This window comes from Entelurus aequoreus, linkage group LG27 (genome assembly GCF_033978785.1).
Source record: "Entelurus aequoreus isolate RoL-2023_Sb linkage group LG27, RoL_Eaeq_v1.1, whole genome shotgun sequence".
Lineage (NCBI taxonomy): Eukaryota > Metazoa > Chordata > Actinopteri > Syngnathiformes > Syngnathidae > Entelurus > Entelurus aequoreus.
In genome coordinates this window covers 321588-347823 of record NC_084757.1, presented here as the reverse complement: position 1 = coordinate 347823, position 26236 = coordinate 321588, and the positions used below count along the sequence as shown (strand labels likewise).

Here is a 26236-nt window from a genome sequence, read left to right as displayed (position 1 = left end):
TGTCTATGTATGTGTGTGTGTTTCTGCCACAACAACAACAACCACCACCACCACCACCACCACCACCACCAAAGGGCCTCGGCGGGCGGAGCTTCTGCAGGTGGTGAACGTGTCGTCCTCTCAGGTGAGAGTGCGATGGATGGTGAAGAGCACTCGACACAGCAGGACCCTCCTCACCCTCTCACTCTCTGATGGCTCTCAGCACCACTCTGCTCTGCTCAACTCCACCACCACCGACTACACCTTCAGGTCAGCATCATGCATCCACCCATCTGTATATCCATTCATCCATCCATGTGTATTTCCTTTAGTGTGTAGATGGTACAAGATAAATGGATGTGCTGCAGTATGTCAAAAAGAACATTTTGAGTAATGTTTAGTTTGGCCACCAGAGGGCGATGTTTGAGTCCTGTGTTGATCTCCCTGCAGTTCTTTGCTTCCTGCTCACATGTACTCAGTGGACGTGTTGACTCAAAGTGGACTTGATGACTTCCCCTCCACCAGTCACCCTGCAGGGCCTCTGCACTTCTGGACAAGTATGTTACTTTTGTAAACATGTAAACAAGTATTTGTAAACATTTAAACAAGTATGTTACTTTTGTAAACATGTAAACAAGTATTTGTAAACATTTAAACAAATATGTTACTTTTGTAAACATGTAAACAAGTATTTGTAAACATTTAAACAAGTATGTTACTTTTGTAAACATTTAAACAATTATGGTACTTTTGTAAACATGTAAACAAGTATGTTACTTTTGTCCAAACAAGTATGTTACTTTTGTCTAAACAAATATGTTACTTTTGTAAACATCTAAACAAGTATGTCACTTTTGTAAACAAATACGCTACTTTTGTAAACATGTAAACAAGTATGTTACTTGTGTCTAAACAATGATGTTACTTTTTTCTAAACAAGTATGTCACTTTTGTAAACAAATACGTCACTTTTGTAAACATGTAAACAAGTATGTTACTTGTGTCTAAACAAGTATGTTACTTTTGTAAACATCTAAACAAGTATGTCACTTTTGTAAACAAATATGTTAGTTTTGTAATCATGTAAACAAATATGTTACTTTTGTAAACATGTAAACAAGTATGTTACTTGTGTCTAAACAAGTATGTTACTTTTGTCTAAACAAGTATGTTACTTTTGTAAACATGTAAACAAGTATGTTACTTGTGTCTAAACAATGATGTTACTTTTTTCTAAACAAGTATGTCACTTTTGTAAACAAATACGTCACTTTTGTAAACATGTAAACAAGTATGTTACTTGTGTCTAAACAAGTATGTTACTTTTGTAAACATCTAAACAAGTATGTCACTTTTGTAAACAAATATGTTACTTTTGTAATCATGTAAACAAATATGTTACTTTTGTAAACATGTAAACAAGTATGTTACTTGTGTCTAAACAAGTATGTTACTTTTGTCTAAACAAGTATGTTACTTTTGTAAACATGTAAACAAGTATGTTACTTGTGTCTAAACAAGTATGTTACTTTTGTCTAAACAAGTATGTTACTTTTGTAAACATGTAAACAAGTATGTTACTTGTGTCTAAACAAGTATGTTACTTTTGTCTAAACAAGTATGTTACTTTTGTAAACATGTAAACAAGTATGTTACTTGTGTCTAAACAAGTATGTTACTTTTGTAAACATCTAAACAAGTACATCACTTTTGTAAACAAATATGTTACTTTTGTAAACATCTAAACAAGTATGTTACTTTTGTAAACATCTAAACCGGTATGTTACTTTTGTAACCATCTAAACAAGTATGTTACTTTTGTAAACATCTACTGTAAACCGGTATGTTACTTTTGTAAACACTTAAACAAGTATGTTACTTTTGTAAACAAATATGTTACTTTTGTAAACATCCAAACAAGTATGTCACTTTTGTAAACATCTAAACCGGTATGTTACTTTGTAACCATCTAAACAAGTATGTTACTTTTGTAAACATCTACTGTAAACCGGTATGTTACTTTTGTAAACATCTAAACAAGTATGTTACTTTTGTAAACAAATATGTTACTTTTGTAAACATCTAAACAAGTATGTTACTTTTGTAAACAAATATGTTACTTTTGTAAACATCTAAACAAGTATGTTACTTTTGTAAACAAATATATTACTTTTGTAAACATCTAAACAAGTATGTTACTTTTGTAAACATCTACTTTAAACCGGTATGTTACTTTTGTAAACACTTAAACAAGTATGTTACTTTTGTAAACAAATATGTTACTTTTGTAAACATCTAAACAAGTATGTTACTTTTGTAAACATCTAAACAAGTATGTTACTTTTGTAAACATCTAAACCGGTATGTTACTTTTGTAAACAAGTATGTTACTTTTGTAAACATCTAAACAAGTATGTTACTTTTGTAAACATCTAAACCGGTATGTTACTTTTGTAAACAAGTATGTTACTTTTGTAAACATCTAAACAAGTATGTTACTTTTGTAAACATCTAAACCGGTATGTTACTTTTGTAAACAAGTATGTTACTTTGGTAAACATCTAAACAAGTATGTTACTTGTATAAACATCTAAATAAGTATGTTACTTTTGTAAACATCTAAACACATATGTTATTTTTGTAAACCTCTACTTTTGTAAACAAGTATGTTACTTTTGTAGACACCCAAACATGTATGTTACTTTTGTAAACAAGCATGTTACTTTTGTAAACATTTAAACAAGCATGTTACTTTTGTAAACATTTAAACGAGTATGTTACTTTTGTAAACATCTAAACAAGTATGTTACTTTTGTAAACATCTAAACCGGTATGTTACTTTTGTAAACAAGTATGTTACTTTTGTAAACATCTAAACCGGTATGTTACTTTTGTAAACAAGTATGTTACTTTTGTAAACATGTAAACCGGTATGTTACTTTTGTAAACAAGTATGTTACTTGTGTAAACATCTAAATAAGTATGTTACTTTTGTAAACGTCTAAACATGTATGTTACTTTTGTAAACATCTACTTGTGTGAGCAAGTATGTTACTTTTGTAAACATCCAAACAAGTATGTTACTTTTGTAAAAATGTAAACAAGTATGTTACTTTTGTAAAAATGTAAACAAGTATGTTACTTTTGTAAACATCTAAACCGGTATGTTACTTTTGTAAACAAGTATGTTACTTGTGTAAACATCTAAATAAGTATGTTACTTTTGTAAACATCCAAACAAGTATGTTACTTTTGTAAAAATGTAAACAAGTATGTTACTTTTGTAAACATTTAAACAAGAATGTTACTTTTGTAAACATCTAAACAAGTATGGTACTTTTGTAAACATTTAAACAAGTATGTTACTTTTGTAAACACTTAAACAAGTATGTTACTTGTGTAAACATCTAAATAAGTATGTTACTTTTGTAAACATCCAAACAAGTATGTTACTTTTGTAAACATTTAAACAAGTATGTTACTTTTGTAAACATCCAAACAAGTATGTTACTTTTGTAAACATCCAAACAAGTATGTTACTTTTGTAAACATCCAAACAAGTATGTTACTTTTGTAAACATCCAAACAAGTATGTTACTTTTGTAAACATCCAAACAAGTATGTTATTTTTGTAAACATCCAAACAAGTATGTTACTTTTGTAAACATCTAAACAAGTATGTTACTTTTGTAAACAAATATGTTACTTTTGTAAACATCTAAACAAGTATGTTACTTTTGTAAACAAATATGTTACTTTTGTAAACATCTAAACAAGTATGTTACTTTTGTAAACAAATATATTACTTTTGTAAACATCTAAACAAGTTTGTTACTTTTGTAAACATCTACTGTAAACCGGTATGTTACTTTTGTAAACACTTAAACAAGTATGTTACTTTTGTAAACAAATATGTTACTTTTGTAAACAAATATGTTACTTTTGTAAACATCTAAACAAGTATGTTACTTTTGTAAACATCTAAACAAGTATGTTACTTTTGTAAACATCTAAACCGGTATGTTACTTTTGTAAACAAGTATGTTACTTTTGTAAACATCTAAACAAGTATGTTACTTTTGTAAACATCTAAACAAGTATGTTACTTTTGTAAACAAGTATGTTACTTTTGTAAACATCTAAACAAGTATGTTACTTTTGTAAACATCTAAACCGGTATGTTACTTTTGTAAACAAGTATGTTACTTTGGTAAACATCTAAACAAGTATGTTACTTGTATAAACATCTAAATAAGTATGTTACTTTTGTAAACATCTAAACACATATGTTATTTTTGTAAACCTCTACTTTTGTAAACAAGTATGTTACTTTTGTAGACACCCAAACATGTATGTTACTTTTGTAAACAAGCATGTTACTTTTGTAAACATTTAAACAAGCATGTTACTTTTGTAAACATTTAAACGAGTATGTTACTTTTGTAAACATCTAAACAAGTATGTTACTTTTGTAAACATCTAAACCGGTATGTTACTTTTGTAAACAAGTATGTTACTTTTGTAAACATCTAAACCGGTATGTTACTTTTGTAAACAAGTATGTTACTTTTGTAAACATGTAAACCGGTATGTTACTTTTGTAAACAAGTATGTTACTTGTGTAAACATCTAAATAAGTATGTTACTTTTGTAAACGTCTAAACATGTATGTTACTTTTGTAAACATCTACTTGTGTGAGCAAGTATGTTACTTTTGTAAACATCCAAACAAGTATGTTACTTTTGTAAAAATGTAAACAAGTATGTTACTTTTGTAAAAATGTAAACAAGTATGTTACTTTTGTAAACATCTAAACCGGTATGTTACTTTTGTAAACAAGTATGTTACTTGTGTAAACATCTAAATAAGTATGTTACTTTTGTAAACATCCAAACAAGTATGTTACTTTTGTAAAAATGTAAACAAGTATGTTACTTTTGTAAACATTTAAACAAGAATGTTACTTTTGTAAACATCTAAACAAGTATGGTACTTTTGTAAACATTTAAACAAGTATGTTACTTTTGTAAACACTTAAACAAGTATGTTACTTGTGTAAACATCTAAATAAGTATGTTACTTTTGTAAACATCCAAACAAGTATGTTACTTTTGTAAACATTTAAACAAGTATGTTACTTTTGTAAACATCCAAACAAGTATGTTACTTTTGTAAACATCCAAACAAGTATGTTACTTTTGTAAACATCCAAACAAGTATGTTACTTTTGTAAACATCCAAACAAGTATGTTACTTTTGTAAACATCCAAACAAGTATGTTATTTTTGTAAACATCCAAACAAGTATGTTACTTTTGTAAACATCCAAACAAGTATGCTACTTTTGTAAATATCTAAACAAGTATGTTACTTTTGTAAACATCCAAACAAGTATGTTACTTTTGTAAACATCCAAACAAGTATGTTACTTTTGTAAACATCCAAACAAGTATGTTACTTTTGTAAACTTGTGAATGACAAATATAAACTAAAGGGTTCACATTACGATCATTTCCTGCTTCAAAGGTGTTGTTTCCATGACGACCTATTAACATGTCCCCTCAGGGCCCCTCCCCCCACAGAACCTCTCCCTGTCCCAGGTGACCACCAACTGGGCTCAGGTCACGTGGAGTCCAGACCCGGGGCACCTGCCAGACGGCTTTGTGGTCAACGTGACCCGGGGTCTGACCACCAGGAGCCGCTTCCTGCCCGGCGGCCTGCTGGGGTCCTACACCCTGCGCGAGCTGACCCCGGGTCAGCACTACCGCCTGGCCCTCACCGCCGTCAAGACCACGGGACAGGAGCAGGTCCACAGCAAGCCTCAGCACCTGGACTTCACCACCTGTGAGTGTGGAGGACACTCATTAAACACATGAGGAGTGGCAGGTCAAAGGTGCCGCACAAGCGACCTTTGACCTCCCACTCCAACATCCTCCTGACACCAGTGTTTCTGTCCCAATACTTTTGTCTGAACAGGACACTCCTTCTTCTTAGTGAGTGCTCCTCTCACTCAGAGGATCTTTGACTATTGTCTGGAGTAGATGCATTAGTAGTGAGTGCTCCTCTCACTCAGAGGATCTTTGACTATTGTCTGGAGTAGATGCATTAGTAGTGAGTGCTCCTCTCACTCAGAGGATCTTTGACTATTGTCTGGAGTAGATGCATTAGTAGTGAGTGCTCCTCTCACTCAGAGGATCTTTGACTATTGTCTGGAGTAGATGCATTAGTAGTGAGTGCTCCTCTCACTCAGAGGATCTTTGACTATTGTCTGGAGTAGATGCATTAGTAGTGAGTGCTCCTCTCACTCAGAGGATCTTTGACTATTGTCTGGAGTAGATGCATTAGTAGTGAGTGCTCCTCTAACTCAGAGGATCTTTGACTATTGTCTGGAGTAGATGCATTAGTAGTGAGTGCTCCTCTCACTCAGAGGATCTTTGACTATTGTCTGGAGTAGATGCATTAGTAGTGAGTGCTCCTCTCACTCAGAGGATCTTTGACTATTGTCTGGAGTAGATGCATTAGTAGTGAGTGCTCCTCTCACTCAGAGGATCTTTGACTATTGTCTGGAGTAGTTGCATTAGTAGTGAGTGCTCCTCTCACTCAGAGGATCTTTGACTATTGTCTGGAGTAGATGCATTAGTAGTGAGTGCTCCTCTAACTCAGAGGATCTTTGACTATTGTCTGGAGTAGATGCATTAGTAGTGAGTGCTCCTCTCGCTCAGAGGATCTTTGACTATTGTCTGGAGTAGATGCATTAGTAGTGAGTGCTCCTGTCACATATTGTATTGGAGATGATCTTTGACCAGCATCTTTCTTGCAGATTCCTACACAGCAAGGCGCTCCTGTCACATAGAGGATCTTTGATTAGTGTCTTTTGCATTAAACGGCACAGCACTCTGTCACATAGAGGATCTTTGATTAACAACTTTGTCTTAAATGTCACATAGAGGATCTTTGATTAGTGTCTTTGCCTTAGACAGCACAGCACTCTGTCACATAGAGGATCTTTGATTAACAACTTTGTCTTAAATGTCACATAGAGGATCTTTGATTAGTGTCTTTGCCTTAGACGGCACAGCACTCTGTCACATTGAGGATCTTTGGTTAACAACTTTGTCCTAAATGTCACATAGAGGATCTTTGATTAGCGTCTTTGCCTTTAACTGCACAGTGCTCCTGTCACATAGAGGATCTTTGATTAGCGTCTTTGCCTTTAACTGCACAGTGCTCCTGTCTCGCAGAGGATCTTTGACGAGTGTCTTTGGCTTTAACTGCACAGGGCTCCTGTCACATAGAGGATCTTTGCTTAGTGATGTTGTCTTAAATGTCACCGGGCTCCTGTCCCATAGAGGATCTTTGATTAGTGACTTTGTCTTAAGTGTCACAGTGCTCCTGTCACATAGAGGATCTTTGACGAGCATCTATGCCTTAAACATAACTGTGCTCCTGTCACATAGAGGATCTTTGACGAGTGTCTTTGGCTTTAACTGCGCAGGGCTCCTGTCACATAGAGGATCTTTGCTTAGTGATGTTGTCTTAAATGTCACCGGGCTCCTGTCCCATAGAGGATCTTTGATTAGTGACTTTGTCTTAAGTGTCACAGTGCTCCTGTCACATAGAGGATCTTTGACGAGCATCTATGCCTTAAACATAACTGTGCTCCTGTCACATAGAGGATCTTTGACGAGTGTCTTTGGCTTTAACTGCGCAGGGCTCCTGTCACATAGAGGATCTTTGCTTAGTGATGTTGTCTTAAATGTCACCGGGCTCCTGTCCCATAGAGGATCTTTGATTAGTGACTTTGTCTTAAGTGTCACAGTGCTCCTGTCACATAGAGGATCTTTGACGAGCATCTTTGCCTTAAACATAACTGTGCTCCTGTCACATAGAGGATCTTTGACGAGTGTCTTTGGCTTTAACTGCACAGGGCTTCTGTCACATAGAGGATCTTTGATTAGTGACTTTGTCTTAAATGTCACCAGGCTCCTGTCCCAAAGAGGATCTTTGATTAGTGACACAGTCTTAAATGTCACGGTGCTCCTGTCACATAGAGGATCTTTGACGAGCATCTTTGCCTTAAACATAACTGTGCTCCTGTCACATAGAGGGTCTTTGACGAGTGTCTTTGGCTTTAACTGCACAGGGCTCCTGTCACATAGAGGATCTTTGATTAGTGACTCTGTCTTGAATGTCACCGGGCTCCTGTCTCATAGAGGATCTTTGATTAGTGACTTTGTCTTAAATGTCACAGTGCTCCTGTCACATAGAGGATCTTTGATTAGTGACTTTGTCTTAAATGTCACAGTGCTCCTGTCACATAGAGAATCTTTGACAAGCATCTTTGCCTTAAACATAACATAGTGGATCTTTGGCTCCTGTCACATGCTGGAGACTAGAGGATCTTTGACTGGCATCTTTTCATTAAACAGCACGGCGGTCCTGTCATGTAGAAGATCTTTGACTAGCATCTTTCCATTAAACAGGACAGGGTTCCCGTCATGTAGAGGATCTTTGACTAGCATCTTTCCATTAAACAGCACAGTGGTCCCGTCAGATAGAGGATCTTTTACCAGCATCTTTCCATTAAACAGCACAGGGGTCCTGTCATATAGAGGATCTTTGACTAGTATCTTTCCATTAAACAGCACAGGGGTCCCGTCATATAGAGGATCTTTGACTAGCATCTTTCCATTAAACAGCACAGTGGTCCTGTCATATAGAGGATCTTTGACTATCATCTTTCCATTAAACAGCACAGGGGTCCTGTCATATAGAGGATCTTTGACTAGCATCTTTCCATTAAACAGCACAGTGGTCCTGTCATTTAGAGGATCTTTGACTAGCATCTTTCCATTAAACAGCACAGGGGTCCCGTCATATAGAGGATCTTTGACTAGCATCTTTCCATTAAACAGCACAGTGATCCTGACTAGTATCTTTCCATTAAACAGCACAGTGGTCTTGTCATGTAGAGGATCTTTGACTAGCATCTTTCCATTAAACAGCACAGTGGTCCCGTCATTTAGAGGATCTTTGACTGGCATCTTTCCATTAAACAGTACAGTGGTCCCGTCATGTAGAGGATCTTTGACTAGCATCTTTCCATTAAACAGCACAGTGGTCCCGTCATTTAGAGGATCTTTGACTGGCATCTTTCCATTAAACAGCACAGTGGTCTCGTCACATAGAGGATCTTTGACCAGCATCTTTCCAGTAGACCGAGGGTGTCCAAACTTTTTCAGCAAAGGCTGCATACTAAAAAATGTAAATATTTTTATATATTTTAGTCATCTATGTCAAAAGACAAAAACAGCAACTGTGCTTCAGCCTTTTTTTTTATGACTTTGTGCTTTTTTTGCACTCTTTTGTTTTATTTGTAATGTTTTTGATGAGTTTTGTGTGCCCAATGTCCTGAACCCTAGCAAGTCCAAACTGCCAATGTCTCCCCTCACTGTGCCATCCCCCTGAACAAGATGTTTCCTCTGGCCCAGTGCCCATGGAGGCCAGGTCTGCAAGGAGAGAGCGACCCGGCGGGACGGGACGAAGGCCCTCTGACACTCAGGAGCCGGTGGGCGGAGCAGAACCGAGGGAGGGGCCAAGGTGCGTCATCCCCAATGAATGAGCCAATGAATGAACCAATGAGCAGTGTTGTGTTGATGTTGCAGGTACACAGAGCTCATAGACAGGAGGAGGAAGATCACCGCCAAGTTCTCACACTTGCCAAGAAAAGTCCTTCGACATCGGAAGAGTTGAGCACCTCGTCTGGCTAAATATTAAGTCTATCCCCTTCCTATCTTTGCCGTTGGTGGGATATCAGCAAAGTATCGCATGATATTGCATGTCAAATGTGCGATATGGGCAGTGTTGACTGAGTTAGCATCAAATGTCCTCTAATCCAGCGGTCCCCAACCGCCCGGTACCGGTCCGCGGACCGATTGGTACCGGACCGCACAAGAAATTTAAAAAATTTTTTTTTTAAAATTTTTTTATGAAATTGACATAAAAAACACAATATATACATTATATATCAATATATATCAATACAGTCTGCAGGGATACAGTCCGTAAGCACACATGATTGTATTTATGTAAAAAAAAAAAAAAAAAAAATTTTTTTTTTTTTTTTAAATACCCCCCCCCCACCGGTCCGTGGGACACATTTTCAAGCGTTGACCGGTCCGCAGCTACAAAAAGGTTGGGGACCACTGCTCTAATCAACACAATTTATTTTATTCATTTACAAAGGAGGATCCGGCAGCTACACAACAGCTAAGCACACAGTACAGTTTTAAATATGCAGGCATGTGATTTTTCCGTCTAAAGTTGGAATTCCGTCTTTTTTAATCTTGGGGGTAAAAAAAATGTTATTATTATTATTTCCTATATTCAAATATGAGTAAACATTACTAAACACGTTTAATTATTTTCATAAATTTATATCCTATTTTGGCGAAAAGAATGAAATGTTTACATTTGGTATTTTGTTAAATACATTTACAAGGAAAGCTCATGTTAGGGCTCTCCGAGAAAGCTAATGTGTGAAGTGAACTGAAGTAATGTGGTAATACTGTAAATAAACTGTAGATAATAACACTGATCAATGTGACACCTGTGGATGTGAAATGAACACAAGATGTAAATATTAGTGACTAAATACTGTTGGGACTGAACCATATACAGCAGTGGTCCCCTACCACCGGGCCCGACCAATTGGTACCGGGCCGCAGAAGAATTTAATTTTTTTTTTTTTTTTTTTTTTTTTTTTTTTTTTTTTTTTGGGCAGTGTTGACTGAGTTAGCATCAAATGTCCTCTAATACAGTGGTCCCCAACCGCCCGGTACCAGTCCGCGGACCGATTGGTACCGGGCCGCACAAGAAATTTAAAAAAAAAAAAAAAAAAAATTTTTTTATTTTTTTATTTTTTTATTTTTTAATGAAATCAACATAAAAAACACAATATATACATTCTATATCAATATAGATCAATACAGCCTGCAGGGATACAGTCTGTAAGCACACATGATTGTATTTATTTATGTAAAAAAAAAAAAAAAAAATTTTTTTTTTTTTTAAATACACCCCACCCTTTCCCCCTCCCCCTCACCGGTCCGTGGGACAAATTTTCAAGCGTTGACCGGTCCGCAGCTACAAAAAGGTTGGGGACCACTGATATACAGTGATTCATTAGGATAATTGGGTTATGTATGTTCTATTAATGATGTTTTCATGTCTTTAAACACTAAAATATTTTCTTCAAATGGTGCTGTCTTTGTTCATTTTAGCATGTTAAATTGGTGAAAAACCAGGAGCTTCGGGGGGCGTTTTTCCCTTGTCCCCCCACTAGGGCACTGGTGGGGGGACCTGGCTGGACCTGGCTGACCCCCGGAAATTTTTTCAGTCTTTTTCATTGTGGTCAAATCACATGCCTGAATATGGGAAGTGTCAAAAACGCAACAGTCACCTGGTAACAGATGCGATGCCGCAGATGAAAAGCAACACACGGTCCTGACTTGGGACCACATCTGGGCTTTTTGCTGGTCAGCGAAATGGTTTTTCTAAAGCCGACTCCTGACAGGAAGTGTTTTTGCCTCCCAGAGCCCGAGCCGCTGGTTCGCTTGGAGAGGATGGAGGAGACCAGCAACAAAGTCAGCCTGGCGCTGGAGGTCCGAGAGGAGGCTTCCAGACCCGAGCCTGGTAGGTCCTGATGGTCCCAGCCATTTGTATAGTTAGTTTTACTCAGCAAACGTAGCATTTCAAAGGTTTGTTTTGGTGGAAGTTGAGCGTATTTTGTTGTCTTTCAGAGTCGGCGCCAGACTGTCGCAGTCGGCCGTGTCTAAACGGCGGAACATGCGGGAACGACTCGCTGCTCTGTCAGTGCACCGCCGGCTTTAAAGGCAGACAGTGTCAACTGTGTACGTTTACACACACACACACACGCCATGTTAGCGTTCATAGCTTCTGTATGCTAACATGTCAACGCTAGCTACATCTTTCTTTGGCTAACTACAGTAAAAGTGTTTTTAAAGCGACAATAGCGTTCTTTGCGCTCGTCTGCTAACTTCAGAACGGTAGCGACATCTTTCTTTGGCTAACTACAGTAAAAGGGTTTTTAAAGCGACCAATGTTAGCGTACGTAGCATGTTAGCGTAGATCTGCTAACTTGTGAATGTTAACTACATCTTTTTTTGGCTAACTACAATAAAAGTGTTTTTAACGTGACAATAGACTAATGTTAGCGTACGTAGCTCCTGTCTGCTAACTTATAATAGCTACCTACATCTTTCTTTGGCTAACTTTGGTAAAACCATTCTTAGCTCATTTCTGCTAACTAATGAATGCTAGCTACGTCTTTCTTTGGCTATTGTTGTTGTAAAAAAAGTAACTATTTTATTGGGACAATATACCAATGTTAGCATTCTTAGCTCCAGTCTGCTAATTAGGCAATCCTAGAAACATCTTTCTTTAGATAACTACAGTAAAAGTGTTTTTAAAGCGACAATAGCATTCTTCGCGCTTATCTGCTAACTTCAGAACGGTGGCAACATCTTTCTTTGGCTAACTACAATAAAAGTGTTTTTAACGTGACAATAGACTAATGTTAGCGTACGTAGCTCCTGTCTGCTAACTTATAATAGCTACCTACATCTTTCTTTGGCTAACTTCGGTAAAACCATTCTTAGCTCATTTCTGCTAACTAATGAATGCTAGCTACGTCTTTCTTTGGCTATTGTTGTTGTAAAAAAAGTAACTATTTTATTGGGACAATATACCAATGTTAGCATTCTTAGCTCCAGTCTGCTAATTAGGTAATCCTAGCAACATCTTTCTTTAGATAACTACAGTTAAAGTGTTTTTAAAGCGACAATAGCATTCTTCACGCTTGTCTGCTAACTTCAGAACGGTGGCAACATCTTTCTTTGGCTAACTACAATAAAAGTGTTTTTAACGTCACAATAGACTAATGTTAGCGTACGTAGCTCCTGTCTGCTAACTTATAATAGCTACCTACATCTTTCTTTGGCTAACTTCGGTAAAACCATTCTTAGCTCATTTCTGCTAACTAATGAATGCTAGCTACGTCTTTCTTTGGCTATTGTTGTTGTAAAAAAAGTAACCATTTTATTGGGACAATATACCAATGTTAGCATTCTTAGCTCCAGTCTACTAATTAGGTAATCCTAGCAACATCTTTCTTCAGCTAACTACAGTAAAAGTGTTTTTAAAGCGACAATAGCGTTCTTCGCTCTTGTCTGCTAACTTCAGAACGGTGGCAACATCTTTCTTTGGCTAACTACAATAAAAGTGTTTTTAACGTGACAATAGACTAATGTTAGCGTACGTAGCTCCTGTCTGCTAACTTATAATAGCTACCTACATCTTTCTTTGGCTAACTACGGTAAAACCATTCTTAGCTCATTTCTGCTAACTAGTGAATGCTAGCTACGTCTTTCTTTGGCTATTGTTGTTGTAAAAAAAGTAACTATTTTATTGGGACAATATACCAATGTTAGCATTCTTAGCTCCAGTCTGCTAGTTAGGCAATCCTAGAAACATCTTTTTTTAGCTAACTACAGTAAAAGTGTTTTTAAAGCGACAATAGCATTCTTCGCGCTTGTCTGCTAACTTCAGAACGGTGGCAACATCTTTCTTTGGCTAACTACAATAAAAGTGTTTTTAACGTGACAATAGACTAATGTTAGCGTACGTTGCTCCTGTCTGCTAACTTATAATAGCTACCTACATCTTTATTTGGCTGACTACGGTAAAAGTGACAATAGACCAATTCCAACCATTCTTAGCTCATTTCTGCTAACTAATGAATGCTAGCTATGTCTTTCTTTGGCTATTGTTATTGTAAAAAATAGTAACTATTTTATTGGGACAATATGCCAATGTTAGCATTCTTAGCTCCAGTCTGCTAATTAGGTAATCCTAGCAACATCTTTCTTTAGCTAACTACAGTAAAAGTGTTTTTAAAGCGACAATAGCGTTCTTCGCGCTTGTCTGCTCATTTTGGAACGGTAGCAACATCTTTCTTTGGCTAACTACAGTAAAAGTGTTTTTAAAGAGACCAATGTTAGCGTATTTGCAGTCTGCTAACCTGTTAATGCCAGCTACATCTTTCTTTGGCTAACTAAAGTAAAAGTGTTTTTGGCAACAGTACACCAATGTTAGCGTACTTAGCAGTCTGCTAACTTCTTAATGCTAACTAAATCTTTCGCTGGTTAACTAAAATAAGAGTGTCTTTTGGCGACAAGAGACCAATGTTAGCATACTTAGCAGTCTGCTAACTTGTTAATGCTAACTACATCTTTCTTTGGCTAACTACAGTAAAAGTGTTTTTGGCAACAAGACACCAATGTTAGCGTACTCAGCAGTCTGCTAACTTGTTAATGCTAACTACATCTTTCTTTGGCTAACTGTAGTAAAAGTGTTGTTTGGCAACAAGACACCAATGTTAGCTTACTTAGCAGTCTGCTAACTTGTTAATGCTAACTACATCTTTCTTTGGCTAACTGTAGTAAAAGTGTTTTTTGGCGACAAGACACCAATGTTAGCTTACTTAGTAGTCTGCTAACTTGTTAATGCTAACTACATCTTTCTTTGGCTAACTGTAGTAAAAGTGTTTTTTGGCGACAAGAGACCGATGTTAGCGTACTTAGCAGTCTGCTAACTTGTTAATGCTAACTACATCTTTCTTTGGCTAACTAGTAAAAGTGTTTTTTGGCAACAAGACACCAATGTTAGCTTACTTAGCAGTCTGCTAACTTGTTAATGCTAACTACATCTTTCTTTGGCTAACTGTAGTAAAAGTGTTTTTTGGCGACAAGAGACCGATGTTAGCGTACTCAGCAGTCTGCTAACTTGTTAATGCTAACTACATCTTTCTTTGGCTAACTGTAGTAAAAGTGTTTTTTGGCAACAAGAGACCGATGTTAGCGTACTTAGCAGTCTGCTAACTTGTTAATGCTAACTACATCTTTCTTTGGCTAACTGTAGTAAAAGTGTTTTTGGCGACAAGAGACCAATGTTAGCGTACTTAGCAGTCTGCTAACTTGTTAATGCTAGCTACATGTTTTTTTTCAGCTCTCTACAATACATGTTTTTTTAAGGTGACAAAAGACTAATGTTAGCATCGTTAGCTCCCACGTGTTAACTTGTTGGCGATAGCTACATATTTCTTTGACTAACTACAGTAGAAGTGTTTTTAAGGCGACAATGGACCAATGTTAGCATACTTAGCTCCTGCCTGCTAACTTGTGACGCCCCAGTGGGTGTTAGCATAGCAGCCGATGCACGTCTGACTTCAGGCCTCAGCCAGGCGCCACTAAATGTTTGATTGCAAACACACTCGTGCATCTAAACAGGAGCCGCTAAGAAGCTCTTTAAAAGTCTGTCGGGCTTTTGTTGACGCTAACAATTGCTTGTTAGCACGCGCTCATCTAAATTGACGGCGTTAGCATGACAAGGTTTGCTAATTACATAAATGACGGGTGGGCCAACCAACAAGAACAAAGACTTGACGGTTGAAGCTCGGGGGCGTGAACACGAATAGACCGGCGCTATTTTTACGTCCTTTTATGGCGGCGCTCGCCATTCTTTGTTACGCGCTAACGTGGCTGCAGGCTGCATGAAGAAAGATGCACTAAGTAGTTAATAGTCTCAGCGTGCACCCTTACTACTTTATAATAACATAATAATTAGGGATGTCCGATAATATCGGCCGATAAATGCGTTAAAATGTAATATCGGAAATTATCGGTATCGGTTTTTTTTATTATCTGTATCGTTTTTTGTTTTTTTTTGTTTTTTTTGTTTTTTTATTAAATCAACATAAAAAACACAAGATACACTTACAATTAGTGCACCAACCCAAAAAACCTCCCTCCCCCCATTTATTTCTGTTATCAATATTCTGGTTCCTACATTATATATCAATATATATCAATACAGTCTGCAAGGGATACAGTCCGTAAGCACACATGATTGTGCGTGCTGCTGCTCCACTAATAATACTAACCTTTAACAGTTAATTTTACTCATTTTCATTCATTACTAGTTTCTATGTAACTGTTTTTATATTGTTTTACTTTCTTTTTTATTCAAGAAAATGTTTTTAATTTAGTTATCTTATTTTATTTTATTTTTTAAAAAGTACCTTATCTTCACCATACATGGTTGTCCAAATTAGGCATAATAATGTGTTAATTCCACGACTGCATATATCGGTTGATATCGGTATCGGTTGATATCGGTATTTAAAGAGTTGGACAATATCGGAATATCGGATATCGGCAAAAAGCCATTATCGGACATCCCTAATAATAATATATATATACACAACACAGTCATAATGATGAAGAGGACAAATAATATTTCCATGCATTTTCTACTGTTTTTCTCAAGTCGTGTCTAAGCAGAGAAGCTCAGACTTATTATTATGGGCCTGCTGTAGCAGGCAAAGCAGCCCTTATTATTATTGCTCACACAAACCCCGTTTCCATATGAGTTGGGAAATGGTGTTAGATGTAAATATAAACGGAATACAATGATTTGTGAATCATTTTCAACCCATATTCAGTTGAATATGCTACAAAGACAACATATTTGATGTTCAAACTGATAATAATCATTAACTTTATAATTTGATGGCAGCAACACGTGACAAAGAAGTTGGGAAAGGTGGCAATAAATACTGATAAAGTTGAGGAATGCTCATCAAACACTTATTTGGAACATCCCACAGGTGTGCAGGCTAATTGGGAACAGGTGGGTGCCATGATTGGGTATAAAAGTAGATTCCATGAAATGCTCAGTCATTCACAAACAAGGACGGGGGCGAGGGTCACCACTTTGTCAACAAATGCCTGAGCAAATTGTTGAACGGTTTAAGAACAACCTTTCTCAAACAGCTATTGCAAGGAATTTAGGGATTTCACCATCTACGCTCCGTAATATCATCAAAGGGTTCAGAGAATCTGGAGAAATCACTGCACGTAAGCAGCTAAGCCCGTGACCTTCCATCCCTCAGGCTGTACTGCATCAACAAGCGACATCAGTGTGTAAAGGATATCACCACATGGGCCAGGAACACTTCAGAAAAACCACTGTCACTAAATACAGTTGGTCGCTAGGGTTGGGTATCGTTTGAATTCGAACAATTCCGATTCCGATTCTTTGTTTCGATTCCGATTCCTGACGATTCTCGGTTCCGATTCTTCTTGTACCATGCCGGGATCAATGTGTTTGACAGGTAGTCCCTGGAAGGTGGTATGTATTTTGGGTTGAGAGTTTTCACCATATCCCTGCAAACATAAACAAACATGTAATGTTGCTGTTACGGTTTAGCCCAGTATCAATTAGCTTAGCTCTAACGTTATTGCTTAACTAACCTAAATGTCGGAGATTCCACCTCTGAAAAGGGATGCAGTCTTTTGACTATGTGTGCAGTGACCTTTCTGTGGCACTCTTCCGTCTGTGGCACCGACATCTTCCCCATTGCCGCTACGGTGAACCGAGTACGCTGAGCACATCGCGGAGCCTGGCTAGCAGGTTGTAAATTGTCTATGAAAAAATATGCGGGCTAATTTGTTAGCTGCCTCAACGTTGGCGCAAAACACATTATTTATTGCATATATATTGTTTTACTTACCGGATTCGGACTGCAGTGCGGTCACCGAGGTGCCAGGCTGGGCGTCGGAGGAAGAGGCGTCGGAGGACGGTCGGCGCAGCGCGTCGAAGACGGGACACGCATTTATTTGTACTCCATGAACTCGGAGGTGCTTAATCATGTTCGACGTGCACCCTCCTAAGCACGAAACAGTCCTGTCACACCGATATTTCATTTTTTTTAGTAAAATAAAGCCACACTTTCGACCGCCGACGCCCGCTATCCATGCTTGACTGACTCGCTCGGCTACATAGGCTCGGCTATGCTAACACTTCCGGCGGTGGGCGCTTCTTCGTTGGTGTTCAGCGGCTTCTTCTTCCGGTCGGCAAACTTATTCTTTTTTTCCGGTCGGCGGACTGGGTATCGAAACTAGGAATCGAAATTTAAACTTTTGAACGATTCCGGGAGAATCGGAAAGTTAGTCCCGGTTCCAATCGATACTCGATACTCGATACTGTTGCGTCGACCAGCATTCCTCCAATGGGGAATTCAAATTGCTAGTCTCTCCCAGATTCTTTTTATGGCAATAAACTGATGTTTATATTCAATCAACAGGCAGTAGTTGGTATTTTGTGGTTTATTCTCAAAGCTTAGAGGACAAACCTGAGACCAACCCAGCACCCAAGCCTTCCTTAGCCCGGTCCAGATCGGTCTGAAAAACCATCACAAAAACATTCTGTTCCTCAATCTCTCCCCCCGCCCTCACGCCCGCACAGATGCCCATTGTGTCCGTTATCTCAAGTCGGCCCGAGAAGGGAAGCAGGGAGGACTCCTCTTCTCTGCCTCCTACTTCAAGGCCGTCCAAAGTGCAAGCACTTTGTCATGAGACGATGCAAAAAAGGAAAAGAGTACAAGATGGAACATTAGCTATTTAAAATATGACTAAAGTCATATAAAAGAAGTAACTCTTAATTATGGATAAATGTGGATATATGCATCCGTCAATTCCCAACCCTATTGGTCGCTACATCTGTAAGTGCAAGTTAAAGCTCTACTATGCAAAGCGAAAGCCATTTATCAACAACACCCAGAAACGCCGCCGGCTTCTCTGGGCCCGAGATCATCTAAGATGGACTCATGCAAAGTGGAAAAGTGTTCTGTGGTCTGACGAGTCCACATTGTTTTTGGAAATATTCGACATTGTGTCATCCGGACCAAAGGGGAAGCGAACCATCCAGACTGTTATCGACGCAAAGTGTAAAAGGCAGCATGTGTGATGGTATGGGGGTGTATTAGTGCCCAAGACATGGGTAACTTACACATCTGTGAAGGCACCATTAATGCTGAAAGGTACATACAGCTTTTGGAGCAACATATGTTGCCATCCAAGCAACGTTATCATGGACGCCCCTGCTTATTTCAGCAAGACAATGCCAAGCCACGTGTTACATCAACGTGGCTTCATAGGGAAAGAGTGCGGGTACTAGACTGGCCTGCCTGTAGTCCAGACCTGTCTCCCATTGAAAATGTGTGGTGCATTATGAAGCCTAAAATAGCACAAGGGAGACCCCCGGACTGTTGAACAACTTAAGCTGTACATCAAGCAAGAATGGGAAAGAATTCCACCTGAGAAGCTTCAAAAATGTGTCTCCTCAGTTCCCAAACCTTTACTGAGTGTTGTTAAAAGGAAAGGCCATGTAACACAGTGGTGAACATGCCCTTTCACAACTACTTTGGCACGTGTTGCAGCCATGAAATTGTAAGTTAATTATTATTTGCAAAAAAATATATAAAGTTTATGAGTTTGAACATGAAATATGTTGTCTTTGTAGTGCATTCAACTGAATATGGCTTGAAAAGGATTTGCAAATCATTGTATTCCGTTTATATTTACATCTAACACCATTTCCCAACTCATATGGAAACAGGGTTTGTACTTTCAAACCGGCCAACAAGCCCCCACATATGTTATACCGTCCAAAAGGTCTCGTTCGCGCCAATGGCGGAAATCGAATTTTCTAGTTATTATTATTATTATTAATGACTAAATATAAATATATTTATGCGTTTAATCATTACAATTAATTAATGTTGTAATATGGGTCATTTAGATTAATATTTTCATATTATATTTAATTAAACAAATAATATATTGTCTTTACTTTGATCGTCCATCCTTGGATTTCTTCCCTAAAAACAACACCAAGTGGTTTTCCCTCGCTGGCTTACCCAAAGCCCATTCAAGTCCTTCTTGTCTTGCAGCGTGCCAGCGAGTGCCCCACCCGTGCACCCGCCTCTACTCGGAGACCAAGAGCGTGCCCGTGTGGGAGGGCGGCGTGTGCCACTACCTGTAAGTGTCACCTGTCACACCTGTCAGCCAGTGCAGCAGTCAGAGCGCCCTCACCTGTCCCTGCAGGTACAGGAGGACCTACAAGGTGCAGCAGGACGTCTGCTACAGAGAAAGCTGCCAGACCCCCGACACCGGTCCAGGTGAGCACGAGTGCCGACTCTGCAACTTTTCTACCATCGCCAGGAGGTCTTGTACCAGAGATCTTGTCCTTTAGGTCATAACCCAAAGATCATGACCATAGGTGAGGATAGGGTGGTAGATCTTGTACTCGTGATCTTGTCCTTTGGGTCAGAACCCAAAGATCATGACCATAGGTGAGGATAGGGTTGTAGGTCTTGTACCCGTGATCTTGTCCTTCAGGTCCTAACCAAAGATCATGACCATAGGTGAGGATAGCAACATAGGTCTTGTACCCGAGATCTTGTCCTTTAGGTCATAACCAAAGATCATGACCATAGATGAGGATAGGGTTGTAGATCTTGTACCCGTGATCTTGTCCTGTAGGTCCTAACCAAAGATCATGACCATAGGTGAGGATAGCAACATAGATCTTGTACCCGAGATCTTGTCCTGTAGGTCCTAACCAAAGATCATGACCATAGGTGAGGATAGGGTTGTAGATCTTGTACCCGTGATCTTGTCCTGTAGGTCATAACCAAAGATCATGACCATAGGTGAGGATAGGGTTGTAGATCTTGTACCCGTGATCTTGTCCTGTAGGTCCTAACCAAAGATCATGACCATAGGTGAGGATAGCAACATAGATCTTGTACCCGAGATCTTGTTCTGTAGGTCCTAACCAAAGATCATGACCATAGGTGAGGATAGGGTTGTAGATCTTGTACCCGTGATCTTGTCCTGTAGGTCATAACCAAAGATCATGACCATAGGTGAGGATAGGGTTGTAGGTCTTGTACCCGTAATCTTGTCCTGTAGGTCATAACCAAAGATCATGACCATAGGTGAGGATAGGGTTGTAGGTCTTGTACCCGTGATCTTGTCCTTCAGGTCCTAACCAAAGATCATGACCATAGGTGAGGATAGGGTTGTAGATCTTGTACCCGTGATCTTGTCCTGTAGGTCATAACCAAAGATCATGACCATAGGTGAGGATAGGGTTGTAGATCTTGTACCCGTGATCTTGTCCTGTAGGTCCTAACCAAAGATCATGACCATAGGTGAGGATAGCAACATAGATCTTGTACCCGAGATCTTGTTCTGTAGGTCCTAACCAAAGATCATGACCATAGGTGAGGATAGGGTTGTAGATCTTGTACCCGTGATCTTGTCCTGTAGGTCATAACCAAAGATCATGACCATAGGTGAGGATAGGGTTGTAGGTCTTGTACCCGTAATCTTGTCCTGTAGGTCATAACCAAAGATCATGACCATAGGTGAGGATAGGGTTGTAGGTCTTGTACCCGTGATCTTGTCCTTCAGGTCCTAACCAAAGATCATGACCATAGGTGAGGATAGGGTTGTAGGTCTTGTACCCGTGATCTTGTCCTTCAGGTCCTAACCAAAGATCATGACCATAGGTGAGGATAGCAACATAGGTCTTGTACCCGAGATCTTGTCCTTTAGGTCATAACCAAAGATCATGACCATAGATGAGGATAGGGTTGTAGATCTTGTACCCGTGATCTTGTCCTGTAGGTCCTAACCAAAGATCATGACCATAGGTGAGGATAGCAACATAGATCTTGTACCCGAGATCCTGTCCTGTAGGTCCTAACCAAAGATCATGACCATAGGTGAGGATAGGGTGGTAGATCTTGTACCCGTGATCTTGTCCTTTTGGTCAGAACCCAAAGATCATGACCATAGGTGAGGATAGGGTGGTAGATCTTGTACCCGTGATCTTGTCCTTTTGGTCAGAACCCAAAGATCATGACCATAGGTGAGGATAGGGTGGTAGATCTTGTACCCGTGATCTTGTCCTTTTGGTCAGAACCCAAAGATCATGACCATAGGTGAGAATAGGGTGGTAGATCTTGTACCCGTGATCTTGTCCTTTGGGTCAGAACCCAAAGATCATGACCATAGGTGAGGATAGGGTTGTAGGTCTTGTACCTGTGATCTTGTTCTTTAGGTCAGAACCCAAAGGTCATGACCATAGGTGAGGACAGGGATGTAGAACTCCTACCCGTGATCTTGTCCTTTGGGTCAGAACCCAAAGATCATGACCATAGGTGAGGATAGGGTTGTAGGTCTTGTACCTGTGATCTTGTTATTTAGGTCAGAACCCAAAGGTCATGACTATAGGTGAGGACAGGGATGTAGAACTCCTACCCGTGATCTTGTCCTTTGGGTCAGAACCCAAAGATCATGACCATAGGTGAGGATAGGGTTGTAGGTCTTGTACCTGTGATCTTGTCCTTTAGGTCAGAACCCAAAGATCATGACCATAGGTGAGGATAGGGTGGTAGATCTTGTACCCGTGATCTTGTCCTTTTGGTCAGAACCCAAAGATCATGACCATAGGTGAGGATAGGGTGGTAGATCTTGTACCCGTGATCTTGTCCTTTTGGTCAGAACCCAAAGATCATGACCATAGGTGAGGATAGGGTGGTAGATCTTGTACCCGTGATCTTGTCCTTTTGGTCAGAACCCAAAGATCATGACCATAGGTGAGGATAGGGTGGTAGATCTTGTACCCGTGATCTTGTCCTTTTGGTCAGAACCCAAAGATCATAACCATAGGTGAGGACAGGAATGTAGAACTCCTACCCGTGATCTTGTCCTTTGGGTCAGAACCCAAAGATCATGACCATAGGTGAGGATAGGGTGGTAGATCTCCTACCCGTGATCTTGTCCTTTGGGTCAGAACCCAAAGATTATGACCATACGTGAGGATAAGGTGGTAGATCTTGTACCCGTGATCTTGTCCTTTAGGTCAGAACCCAAAGTTCATGACCATAGGTGAGGATAGGGTGGGAGATCTTGTCCTTTAGGTCATAACCCAAAGATCATGACCATAGGTGAGGATAGGGTTGTAGGTCTTGTACTCGTGATCTTGTCCTGTAGGTCAGAACCCAAAGTTCATGACCATAGGTGAGGATGGGAACGTAGATCGACCGGTAAATTGAGAGCTTTGCCTTCCGGCTCAGCTCCTTCTTCACCACAAAGGATCGATACAGTCCACATCACTGCAGACCATGCACCAATCCACCTGTCGACCTCACGATCCACTCTTCCCTCACTCGTGAACAAGACTCCGAGGTACTTGAACTCCTCCACTTGGGGCAGAGTCTCCTCCCCAACCCGGAGATGGCACTCCACCCTTTTCCGGGCGAGAACCATGGACTCGGACTTGGAGGTGCTGATTCCCATCCCAGTCGCTTCACACTCGGCTGTGAACCGATCCAGTGAGATCTGAAGATCCTGGTCAGATGAAGCCAGCAGGACCACATCATCCACAAAAAGACCTAATCCTGCAGACACCAAACCAGATCCCCTAAAAGCCCTGACTGTGCCTAGATATTCTGTCCATAAAAGTTATGAACAGAATGGGTGACAAAGGGCAGCCTTGGCGGAGTCCAACCCTCACTGGAAATGGATCTGACTTACTGCCGGCAAGGTCTGAATCTGATCATACAGGGAGGGGACCAAGGTCTGACACTGATCATACAGGGAGTGGACCAAGGTCTGACACTGATCGTACAGGGAGTGGACCAAGGTCTGACTCTGATCATACAGGGAGTGGACCAAGGTCTGACTCTGATCATACAGGGAGTGGACCAAGGTCTGACACTGATCATACAGGGAGTGGACCAAGGTCTGACTCTGATCATACAGGGAGTGGACCAAGGTCTGACACTGATCATACAGGGAGTGGACCAAGGTCTGACACTGATCATACAGGGAGTGGACCAAGGTCTGACACTGATCATACAGGGAGTGGACCAAGGTCTGACACTGATCATACAGGGAGTGGACCAAGGTCTGACTATGATCGTACAGGGAGTGGACCAAGGTCTGACACTGATCATACAGAGAGTGGACCAAGGTCTGACTCTGATCGTACAGGGAGTGGACCAAGGTCTGACTCTGATCGTACAGGGAGTGGACCAAGGTCTGACACTGATCATACAGGGAGTGGACCAAGGTCTGACACTGATCATACAGGGAGTGGACCAAGGTCTGACTCTGATCGTACAGGGAGTGGACCAAGGTCTGACACTGATCATACAGGGAGTGGACCAAGGTCTGACTATGATCATACAGGGAGTGGACCAAGGTCTGACTCTGATCGTACAGGGAGTGGACCAAGGTCTGACACTGATCATACAGGGAGTGGACCAAGGTCTGATACTGATCATACAGGGAGTGGACCAAGGTCTGACACTGATCATACAGGGAGCGGACCAAGGTCTGACACTGATCATACAGGGAGTGGACCAAGGTCTGACACTGATCATACAGGGAGTGGACCAAGGTCTGACACTGATCATACAGGGAGTGGACCAAGGTCTGACACTGATCATACAGGGAGTGGACCAAGGTCTGACACTGATCATACAGGGAGTGGACCAAGGTCTGACACTGATCATACAGGGAGTGGACCAAGGTCTGACACTGATCATACAGGGAGCGGACCGCCACAATCTGGCGGTCTGATACCCCATACTCTCTGAGCACTCCCCACAGGACTTCCCCAGGGACTTGGTCCAAGGCCTCCTCCAAGTCCACAAAGCACATGTAGACTGGTTAGGAAAACTCCCATGCACCCTCAAGGATGCTGCCGAGACTATAGAACTGGTCCACAGTTCCACGACCAGGACAAAAACCACATGCTCCTCCTGGATCTGAGGTTTGACTTTCAGACGTAGTCTCCTCTCCAGTACACCCGAATATACCTTACCGGGAAGGCTGAGGAGTGTGAACCCACCACAGTTAGAATACACCCTCCGGTTCCCCTTCTTAAATAGAGGAACTTCTTCTTACACTTTTAATGGCTAACCATGTTAACTTCTTTTTACACTTTTAATGTCTAACCATGTTAACTTCTTCTTACACTTTTAATGGCTAACCATGTTAACTTCTTCTTACACTTTTAATGCTAACGATGTTAACTTATTTTTACACTTTTAATGCTAACAATGTTAACTTATTTTTACACTTTTAATGCTAACGATGTTAACTTCTTCTTACACTTTTAATGCTAACGATGTTAACTTCTTTTTACACTTTTAATGCTAATGATGTTAACTTTTTTTTACACTTTTAATGCTAACGATGTTAACTTCTTTTTACACTTTTAATGCTAATGATGTTAACTTCTTTTTACACTTTTAATGCTAACAATGTTAACTTCTTTTTACATTTTAAATGCTAACGATGTTAACTTCTTTTTACACTTTTAATGCTAACGATGTTAACTTCTTCTTACACTTTTAATGCTAACAATGTTAACTTCTTTTTACACTTTTAATGCTAACGATGTTAACTTCTTTTTACACTTTTAATGCTAACAATGTTAACTTCTTACACTTTTAATGCTAACGATGTTAACTTCTTACACTTTTAATGCTAACGATGTTAACTTCTTTTTACACTTTTAATGCTAACGATGTTAACTTCTTACACTTTTAATGCTAACGATGTTAACTTTTTCTTACACTTTTAATGCTAACGATGTTAACTTCTTCTTACACTTTTAATGCTAACGATGTTAACTTCTTCTTACACTTTTAATGCTAACGATGTTAACTTCTTCTTACACTTTTAATGCTAACGATGTTAACTTTTTTACACTTTTAATGCTAACGATGTTAACTTCTTTTTACACTTTTAATGCTAATGATGTTAACTTCTTTTTACACTTTTAATGCTAACAATGTTAACTTCTTTTTACACTTTTAATGCTAACGATGTTAACTTTTTTTACACTTTTAATGCTAACGATGTTAACTTTTTTTACACTTTTAATGCTAACGATGTTAACTTCTTTTTACACTTTTAATGCTAACGATGTTAACTTCTTCTTACACTTTTAATGCTAACGATGTTAACTTCTTTTTACACTTTTAATGCTAACAATGTTAACTTCTTTTTACACTTTTAATGCTAATGTTGTTAACTTCTTACACTTTTAATGCTAACAATGTTAACTTCTTCTTACACTTTTAATGCTAACGATGTTAACTTCTTCTTACACTTTTAATGCTAACGATGTTAACTTCTTCTTACACTTTTAATCGTAACGATGTTAACTTCTTACACTTTTAATGCTAACGATGTTAACTTCTTACACTTTTAATGCTAACGATGTTAACTTTTTTACACTTTTAATG

General features: G+C 39.3%; 1 protein-coding gene across 1 annotated transcript in view; it reads left to right on the top strand.

The window, feature by feature from the left end:
• The window catches only part of LOC133644687 (sushi, nidogen and EGF-like domain-containing protein 1), a 121804-nt gene that overhangs the window by 94490 nt on the left and 1078 nt on the right, over positions 1-26236 (top strand). The window contains exons 21-29 of the mRNA XM_062039378.1: positions 75-249; positions 430-536; positions 5545-5823; positions 9471-9579; positions 9645-9727; positions 11575-11673; positions 11781-11891; positions 19853-19940; positions 20007-20080. Coding sequence (XP_061895362.1) covers positions 75-249; positions 430-536; positions 5545-5823; positions 9471-9579; positions 9645-9727; positions 11575-11673; positions 11781-11891; positions 19853-19940; positions 20007-20080 — 1125 coding nt within the window. The remainder of the gene's footprint in view (positions 1-74; positions 250-429; positions 537-5544; positions 5824-9470; positions 9580-9644; positions 9728-11574; positions 11674-11780; positions 11892-19852; positions 19941-20006; positions 20081-26236) is intronic.